This window comes from Austrofundulus limnaeus, unplaced genomic scaffold (genome assembly GCF_001266775.1).
Source record: "Austrofundulus limnaeus strain Quisiro unplaced genomic scaffold, Austrofundulus_limnaeus-1.0 Scaffold274, whole genome shotgun sequence".
Classification (NCBI taxonomy): Eukaryota; Metazoa; Chordata; class Actinopteri; order Cyprinodontiformes; family Rivulidae; genus Austrofundulus; species Austrofundulus limnaeus.
In genome coordinates, this window is record NW_013952676.1 from 20143 (window position 1) to 30600 (window position 10458).

At 37.5% G+C, this 10458-nt stretch overlaps 1 protein-coding gene across 1 annotated transcript in view; it reads right to left on the minus strand.

Moving 5' to 3' along the window:
- Positions 1-10458, minus strand: part of zgc:86896 (actin-related protein 2/3 complex subunit 1A) — a gene marked incomplete in the record, with an annotated part of 32916 nt that overhangs the window by 18590 nt on the left and 3868 nt on the right. The window contains 3 exon segments of the mRNA XM_014020988.1: positions 422-529; positions 3104-3326; positions 6313-6417. Coding sequence (XP_013876442.1) covers positions 422-529; positions 3104-3326; positions 6313-6417 — 436 coding nt within the window.

Consider the following 10458-nt stretch of genomic DNA (forward strand, 5'->3'; position numbering starts at 1 on the left):
ACGCACGCACGCACGCACGCACGCACGCATGCACGCACGCACGCACGCACACACACACACACACACACACTTTCAAAATGGTTCTGACACCCATTCTACTTACTAAGTGTTTCATTGTTCTAGTTCATTCAAAAAATTGCACTGGTTAGGCTGACTAGTGACTCTAAAGGCCCTTTTATGTTATCTTGAGTCAGCCCTACCCAAGCTGCCTCAACGCAGGTTCAGAGCCTTTCTGTTTGCTTATCCCACAAACTTTTTTATCTCAGTTTTTAGAACATACAGTACTTAGCTGAAGTTCCAAGCAGACCAAGAGGTTCTGAAGACTTAACATCAGCAGACTGCAGCCTGCTGCAAGTTAAACCCAGGACATTTTCTCTAAAATGTCAGTAATTTAGCTCTACCATAATGTTGGTGGTTATACCTGCAATAAAGGTCTGCAGACCCAGCTGCCAGGAGGACATTGTTGGGATGCCAGTCTAGGCTCAGAACTGTGGAGCGAATGGGCTTCTTGATATGCTTGCTCAGCCACCTGAAAAGTTAAAATTCTGTAACTGAATTTATGGCACAGAAACAAGTCAAATACATTCAGTATATGAAGGTCAACAAGATGACATTAAGACGTTAAATGATACTGCTGTGGACAAATAGCCAGGCTGGGCCTGGGCTTTTGTGGAGTTTACATGCTGTCCTCATGTTTGTGTGGAATTTCTTCAGGTACTCTGGTTTCCTCRCACAATCCAAACACATGTATGTTAGGCTGTMTTCAGGCCCAGGCAGACCTTGAAAAGAGATCTCGGACTTACCTGGCCAAAGAAATAAATACTTTTTACATTTTCAGCCTGGTATTATTTTTGCCTTAAACTATTGAATTCCATAGAAGAACCTGTCCAGAGGACCTACTTAAATTTTTAAAAAGATTTTTCTACCTGGATTATGATGTTATCGCTCACATCTTGTTTGACAAATGGTTGAGTTAGAAAAATAAAACACATGCACATATGCGCCTAAGTACCAAATTTCTTATGTGTACACTAAAGTAGTCATAAGGGCTGCATTCAAGATGGTGCTAGCAAGCCACTTTGAACMTATGACAAATTATTAAAATACCCAGATTAACCTCTGCTCGTATTTACTGCCAGTACTGGAACAGAATCCACAAGAATGAATGCAAAGACAGGGTTATCTTGGAGCCAACTATAAACAGGTCTACAGCATTAAGCCATGTAAGATCACAGTCAAATAACTAAACTTGTTTCAACAGAAAAGCATCCATGCGCRTCACCACCCCTTATGCCAAAAGTTCTTAAGCACACACACACACACACTGTGTTTCAGGTCAGCCCTCGGGACCGTCCCTCAGTTAGCTCAGTCCTGAGACGCCCCTTCTTGGAGAAACACATAAACAAACATCTGAACTCTCAGGTAATCAGAATGATTGGTTCACTGATTAATTCAACAAAATATTAAATATAGTTCATGTTTGTTCTGTTATTTTTTTAAAAGAGATAAAAAAAAGATTATGTTATTGACAACTTTCACACCTAATGTTAAGAAATAACCCCTCAAACACTCAGAATCCAGAGAGATATTGTTTATAAAAAATCTTAAGAATCTACACGTGTGGAGGATGTAGAAGAGAGAAGGACAGAATAGTTTTCTAAATGAGAATCTCTGTGTTTTTATCTGTGGAAAGAAACGAGAAGACAGTTTGTAATGAAGCTCAGACGTAGTCAGTTAAGAAGAATAAACATAATTTAACATGACCTAACATAATCTAACAGACAAGCAGCATACAGTCCCCACACTCCTGGACAGAGTACTTGAAATCCTGCACCTTTGTGACCTCTTTGTCTTGTAGCCTCWGTGTTCCATCTGCCTCCCTCTCATTCACACACATKTACTTGTTRTGGCTGATTTTCATCCCTTTTCTTTCAGATGCAGACCTCTACCTCTCCAGATTCTCTTCCACCTGTTCCCTGTTTTCATCACAGATCACATCATCTGCAAACATCATTACATCATACCCTGTCTGACCTCATCTGTTAGTCTGTCCATCACCAGAACAAACGAGAAGGGGCTCAAAGCCGATCCTTGATGCAGTCCCACCTCCACGTTAAAGCTATCGGTCACTCCTACATCACATCTCACCACTGTCTCCAAGATGTTTACATTCCCCTACTGGTCATAGGTTCAGGTGCCTTCCCTTCCACCCCAAAACTTTCTGAACCTTGTTCTCACCAGTTATTCTCACTTCCTGGTCCACAGTTTGTATGCCATCTACTATTCTTTCCCTTTAATTGTCTTCATTTGTTAGCTCCTTAAAGGACTACCACTCATCATACTCCCACTGGTTTACCTTTGCCTTCGCTACCCTCATAGTCTTATGCTGTATCTCCTTATATTCCCGTCTACTCACTTCAGTCCTCTCTCATCATGCACTTCACTWTTCCACCACCAGRTTTCTTTATCTTTTTTTSTCTGTCCAGATGACAGCAAGTACTTTCCTCCTTGTCTCTCTGGTCACTGTTGCTGCATTAGTCCAGTCATCTGAAAGCTCTTTCTTACCACATAGAGCCTTTAAATGCTCCTCTCCGAACTCTTCACAACATTCTTCAAGTTCCACCATTTGGTCTTCTGTGGTTTTCCTCTTTTTAACAACAACAGTCATTTTACAAACCATTAACTCATGCTGTGATTTTTGGATTGAAGACMGTAGCTCCAAAAAAGACAAGATAAAAAGCTGGAGGTGGCAGTTCCACATTTACTTAGGAGGAACCAAAATGGACAGCATTACAAATGAGTCAGTCAGAGGAACAGCTCAGGTTTGAAGACAAAATTAGAGATGATGGTTTGAACAAAAGGAAGGAGAGTGGACATACTGGRAAAAGGGCATTGAATAGGGAGCTACAAAGAAGAAGAAGAGAAAGCCCACAGAGGTTAGTGGATGTAATGGAGGAGTGTCTGTAGAGGGTTGATGTGACAAAGATGGATGCTGATATAGTGGGTATATACTGTAGAAGTACATTGTCTGCTCTGGAAACCCTTAAAGAGAGCAGACTAAAAAAAACRTCAGTACTTCCAGTTTGATGCAAATTTTTCTCACCAGTCATTCTCTTTCTCAAAGTAGCAGACAGAGATAAGTCGAGCTCCGCTGCCCAGAGCAAACTTGTTCTCCAGCGGGGACCATTTCACACATGTGGCAGCACGGTTGATGCGTAGAATGACCAGGGTGGGCTTCCACACACTATCTTTGAGAGTCCACACATAGGCATTGCGATCAGATGCACATGTCACAATACGGTTGGACTCTGGGGCCCAGTCAATTCCTGCGGACAGTATGAGAAACAACAAAATAAGTAACTTTTTTTAAAATTTTTATGAAATTGTTTTTGTGGAAGCAGCTTGTTGTCATGCATGTGTTACTTGTTCCTCTGATTCAACACACCTGATTCAGTGATTAAAGTCCCGTCTTAAAGAGGAACTTGCCCCAAAATTAACTTTTTTTAGCTGATAAACTGTTTAGAATGTGTCTAAAATGTTATCTAGTACTGTTTCTGTGCTAATTTTGATGTTTTTGTGTGTATTTGTTCAAATCTGTAATATCTGGTCTAAAAACACCTTTTTGCTGCTCATATGGGTTGAGCAGTGGTACTTCAGACTAATTTGCATATTGGTTAACGGCTCTCCACTAGTGACATTTTATAATTTAATTTATATTTTATTTCTTTACTAACTAATAGAGCCACTCCACCCCCTCTTCTATTGCTTCTTATTCATGCTGTGAATGCTACTTGTATGTTCTTTATTTAACCATGTTTCTGAAAGTGCTATTATATTAAATTTTCTGGTTAATTGTTTCAAATAACTGGTTATATTGGTTAAATTTGCATTTACACTCCTACTTTTAAAATGTATGATGGCGAGCCCCCCTTTTGTTATATTATTAAATTGTTCTGCATATTTGCTCTCTTTGATTGTGGGAAAAACTTTGAATCAATCATATCCTCTACATCATATACTTTAGAGTCTTCATTTTCCATATTGTATTATATTTGTCCATTTGTTCTTATATTTTGCTAATTCCTTATGTACCAGTTGTTTCAGTCATCTACTATTATTCCTTCCTAAGTTCATCTAAATCCATCTAAATCTTTCATTTCTTTAATCATTTTTGCCYGTGACCYTTCTTTTGCTCTGATCCAGATGTTTCCATTCTGTGTCCAAGTTGCTACAATTTTTTCTGCTTTTTCAACAACCTTACCTCATGTGCAATATTTCCTTTTTTTGGTTAAGTGTTCATTTACGTAGACATTTGTTCCTTTCAGTTTCTTTGCTTGCATTATTAGATTATTTCTTGATTTCCTGCTTATGAATCTGATAACTATTGGTGGTTTGAATTTGTCTGATTTGGTGGGCAAGGTGTGGCAGATGGAAATGTCCTCAGATGAAATGTCAATGTTTTTATTTTGTAGGAAAGTCACTACCTGTTGCTCAGTGAGTAGTTCTTCTTGTGCAGAGTCCTCCATGGTGTTTATGTTTGCTGCAACTCGAGCATAGGTCCAGTGTTTGATGTCAAGTCCAGTGATTAACAAATCGTCCCGTCTGGTATATTGTTCCACTTCATCCACTTTTTGTTCTAGTTCAATTATCTCTCTGTCTTGGTCACTTACTGCAACTTTCAATCGCTTCACCTCTTCAAATAGCCCCATCAAAAGTTCTGTGAAGCCACTCTCATCAGTTCTCCACTCATAAATCCAATGATTTTTAAATTCCTCCATGTTGTCTTCAGAGTTGTTCACTGCCGAAGCTTACCCTCTTCCCAGACCGCATCTCGTCATGACTCCCCAGGCCTGTCCCGACAACAAACAGGTCCCCATACCAACGTACCCGACGTTCGTAGCTCCGCAGGACTACACAGGCCTGGTRGCTGTAGCTTCTGGTTGTAGCCAAATGCGTTGGAGAACTGCCAGCTTGTGGGCCAAGCCGAAAGCAACTGCAGTGATAGTCGATGGTAATGGCAGTGGTTAGCCGTTAGCCTGCGGGTTGAGTCGATGGTGATGCCAGTGGTTTGGCTGTTAGCCTTGATGGAAAATGACATCCAATAGTTGACAAAACCTACGGCATGCACGTTGGTCCACCAACTTTCGGTCCGGTGCTAGTTTAAGTTAGCATAAAGCGCCTTATTACATCTCGTTTGGATTATTGTAATGCTTTGTCTGTTAGTTAGATAAATCTTCTCTGCACTCATTACAAGTTGTCCAGAATGCAGCAGCTTGTCTTTTACGAGGTACTAAAAACACAAAAACATATCCCCGGATCTGGCTTCTCTCCTTTGTCTTCCTGTTTTCTTTAGGATAGATTTAGATTTTATTGCTTACTTTTAAAGCTTTAAAAGGTCTGGACCCATCATTAACATCCACTGTTCATTTGGAGCACTTTGGTCATCCTACCAGTTTCACTTAGATGTTCCTAGATCTAGGCTAAAATTTAGTGGTGATMAGGCTTTTGCAGTTTCTGCCCTAAACCTTTGGAATGGCCTACTTTTTTGCATTTGGACTGTTGAGACTTTTAAATCTATGCTAAAAACTGTTTTTACTCCTTGGCCTTTCATTCATTAAATGTAATATTTCTCTATTCTAAATTTATCTTTCTTTCTTTTTTAAACATTTTTGTGTTGTTTGGTTGTTTTTTAATTTATTTGACTAAATTGTGAAGCACTTTGAGCAACTTATGTTGTTTTTTGCGCTATATACATAAATTGACATAGACATACCAACTTATGAAATTTTTTAAGATATCTAGATTTAAGATGGAATAAAAAAAATCCACTGGAAGCCTCTATTAGGCATGTGCATACTGTAATGCTAACAAATTGATCCAATATATATCTTTTATTATGAATTTAGACATAAAAATATTGTCAAATTGGCATAAGTTGTGTAAAATGTCATATTGTTACAGTGCCTTTAGTTTAGACGTTTCTATACTTTTCTAGCTCTCCGCGAACGTTTTCCTCATTGATCTTTTATTACTACATTTCTCACCTGTCTACAGTTTGTAATCAGACTACCTGCCCTKTATGTAGCAGCAGCATTATTGCCTTTGCAGTACTGATACCCCTTGGTCTTCTCAGTTCAAAGTTAGATCCTCTAAATCTTCTTTGACCTAATTTTTGGTGCAGTTGTCTTTTTTTTTTTTTTTGTTCAATTTGTCTTAAACCTTTTGAATCATACAAATTCTACTGTCTCCATCCATTAAAATTTATTACATCAACAATCTGAGGTAGTTTTACTGTAGTCTTTCATCCAGTACCTGTGATGCGTCCACTGTGCTCTGTGAGCTCATGAATCTTCACCCAGTCCTTGGCTTTCTTCTCATAGATGTTGACTACATTGTTATTAGGGCTCACAGCAATCTCTGTAGGGAAAAAATGTCTTAACTTCACAACAACTGTAAAACAACACAAAATGACAGGATAATTTTAGTTGTACAGAAATGACCCTGACATACGAACAAAACTAGCTCATTTTCCAAGCACCATAAGGAGAAATGAAAAGTAGAAAATTGCGGTTACTCACTATATGGTAACTTAGTATTAATTTTGTGTTTTGTACTTTTAAAGTCATTTTATTATCAACAATTTTATTTTTATTGGAGTAAAATAAATTGTGCTTTGTTATAATGACGTTACGCTTAACACCTCCTGCTCGACAATGTTTCGAGCAAATGAAGCAGAAGTGTCGAGAGATGGTGTTTCGAGCGCTGCTTCAGCACACTCAGGATYAYATGACTACTCTAAACGAGGCCTCGTTACGTCACACCRGTGYTGAASTGTTTCAACTCAAGACTTTTGAAAAGGACCTGATTCATCTCAAAGCCGTGTTTTTTTTAAAGGGGGAGATGCTTCAAAACTGGAGAGTTAGCAGCAAAGAAAAGCAACAGATTGAAACACATCTCAGCTGAAATAATCTTCTTTTTTTAAATAAAAATTATCTTTGAACCCCTCCACCCACCCCCTACCGCGCAAGAATTTCAATGTTACTCCTTTTAAAATACTTTTTAGTGATTTATTAGCCTATTTCTTGGCTAAAGAGTATTTCTGTAATGATCCCGTTAAATAATTAACTTCTGTTTTAGGTATCAATATGTGGAAGAAAGTTGTGTGAAGTATTTGTAAAAATGAAATAACAGACATTTTATAATTGCTGTGTGATCATGTTGGAGTAGTGGATGAGATACATGGTTCCCACACGAGAGAAGTGAGTTTGTCACTTTRAACTGTAGCAAAATGCTTTAATAAAAGCAATTCAGAATTACTAAACTTTTATTTATAGGCCATATTAAGTTACGCAAAGCAATAATTATCAACAATAAGCTCCAGGTTTATTTAAATAAGATCAGAGCTGCTTCACAGAGCAGCACCTGTCGTCATTTGTGACAGCACAGCCGCATTTTACTGTAATATTTTATTATTGTTCTTAAAGAAAACAGTCAAGACGCGTGTGGAAGCTTTATTATACAGAACAGAGGCTGACTGGTTCACGACACGGCTTGTCCTTTGTTTCATGCAGCTGTAATGTTAAGGGTTGGCCAGCAGATAGAGCAACACTTAAATGGTTCAAATGATTCGAAACGAGTCATTTCAGCACAATTGATTCATATTAAGTCATTCAGAAAGCCTCGGTTTAAAAATCACTACTTTGTTACATTTGAAATATTCATTATTTTGAGAAACTATGAATGTAAAATCTATTCAGGAGGAGGAAAAAATAACAATATCTAAGCAGTCAGCCTATTAYGATCCAGCTAAAAGTAAAGACAAGCTGTGAAGTACTGAAAGCCATCTGTGTCATGGTCTGTCTTTCTGTGTACTTTTTTATTGGTTTTCTCTGAATTTCAGTGTTTTTCCATCCTGTCCTCCTGTCTGCCAAACCTTGAGCCCCACCCTTGCTCACCTGTTCCTCATGTGTCTRCCCCAGGTGTTCCTTGTTTACGCTCATTATCTCTATATTCTTTTGTGTCCTCAGTGTTTGTCTGTTCATTGAGCTGCCTACAACAGCCTTGTGCTCTCCGTGTTCCTAGTGATGGTTTGCAAGTCTTGCCGCCATACCAGCACTTTTCTTTATTTAATAAATACTTTATGTTATCTCTGAGTCAGCCTGCTCCCTGGRCCCATCTCCTAGTAATAGTGATGGATAAATCAAGGCATTCAGAATCAYTTAATCATAGCATTTTGTTACAGTTTAAAAGGGAAAAAAAACCCACCCAGGATTTGAACTAACTTCTCCCACATGGGAGACACATATCTCATCCACCACTCCAACATGATCACACAGTGGCTCTAAAATGGCTTATTTCATGTTTACAAATATTCCACACAATTTTCTTCCACATMTTGATATCTAAAACTATTAAACGTAGGTTAATTATTCAACGGGATCATTACTGAAATATTCTTAAGCAAGAAATACTAAGTCAGTAAAAGGTATTTTAAAAGAGTTAGTAAAATGGAAATGCTTGTGCAGTGTTGGGGGGGTTTCAAAGAATTTTTATTTGAAAATAAGATTATTTCAGCTGAGATGAGTTTCAGTCTGTTGCACTTCTTTGCTGCCAACTTTCAAGTTTTGAAGAACCTTTTGCGTATCTCCCCTTAAAAAAAATAACACGGCTTTCATGTGAATCAGGTCCTTTTCGAAAGACTTGATTTGAAACAGTTCAACACCGGTGTGACAAAATGAGGCCTTGTTTGGAGGCGTCATGTGATCCTGTGTGCTGAAGCAATGCTCGAAACACCATCTCGCAACACTTCTGCTTCATTTGCTTGAAACAGTGTCGAGCAGGAGGTGTCAAGCGTAACATCGCTACCTACTAAACCTCACAATTTGAGCCTTTTAAACATGATTTTGACATATAAAAAATAAATAAATAAAACACAAAAATGATGCATAAACAACATGTACTGTACTGTATGTGTTCTTTCATGTTTGTGTGAAAAGTCGCATGTTAATGGCTCCACCGGCCTTTTAAAGTAAAAGGAGTTTCCCTGTTAATTGAAGACGAGTGTGTGTAAAAACTGCCCTATCAAGTCYATTTTTAATAAAGCACATTTAAAACAACAACAAATTGCTGAGCAATAAAAAGTCAAAGATTAAAGGAAAAAAACTATAAAACATTAATATAAACCATCAGTAGAAAATACAAATATAACACTGAAAACTATTATCCTAAAACAACTCACACAGAGTTAAAAGCCAATGTAAAACTGATGGTATTAAAAGAGATTTAAAAACAGGAAGTGAGGAAGGCTTTCTAATGTTGCGGGGCAGATTGCTCCAAAACTTAGAAGCATGATCATAAAACTCCTGAGCTTCAACCTGTTTTTTTTTTTTTGGGGGGGGGGACAACCAAAAGCAGTTGATAAGATTATCTCAGTTCCTGAGAAAGAATATAAAGTTGAAATAAGTTGGAGAGATATGAGGGTGCCTAGCCATTTAGGCATTTATAGATCACAGTGTTGCCAAATGTATAATTATTGCTGTACAGTAATTTTGCCCTTTGTATGATGTACAATCAATAATTCCAAAAATCCCATAATGTACAATAATTTGACCACTTCAATACATGGCTGAATTACCCCAATATGCAACTGTAATTTTTTTTAAGTTTTTTGCATCGTTCTGTTGTCCCAGTGTAGTTGGAACCATGTGTAAAACATAAATATAAACAATATACCATGATTTACAAATCCTTTTCAACCTATACTCATTTGAATGCACTACAAAGAAAATATATTTATTACTAATACAGTATTCTCTCATTTTGAATTTGATGCCTGCACCACGTTCCAAAAAAGCTGGGACAGTGGCACATTTACCACTGTTACATCAGCTTTCCTTTTAACAACACTCAATGAATGTTTTGATGATATYATGAATTGTAATTGATTAAATCCCTAAATTCCTTGCAATTGTGTGTTGAGAAACATTTTGAAACCGTTGGACTGTTTGCTCATGCCGTTGTTCACAAAGTGGTGAACCTGACCCCATCCTTGCTTAGGAATGACTGAGCCTTTTGAGGAAACTCCCTTTATACCCAGTTATGACACTCACCTGTTTCCAGTTTACCTGTCCATCTGTGGAATGCTCCAAGCAAGTGTTTTTTGAGCATTCCTTAGCGTTCCCAGTATTATTTTGCTCCTATCAAAGCTTTTTTGGAATATGTTGCAGGCATCAAATTTAAAATGAGTGAAAATTTGCAAAAACAAACAATACAATTTATCCATTTGAACAGTAAATATCTTGTCTTTGTAGTATATTCAACTGAATACAAGTTAAAAAGGATTTACAACTCATTGTATTCAGTTTTTATTTAAAGGAACCCATGATTAGTTGTAACATTAGACTTTATTTAATAAACATATTTTAACTGTAAAATAAAGACTGTAAAAATACTTTAGGC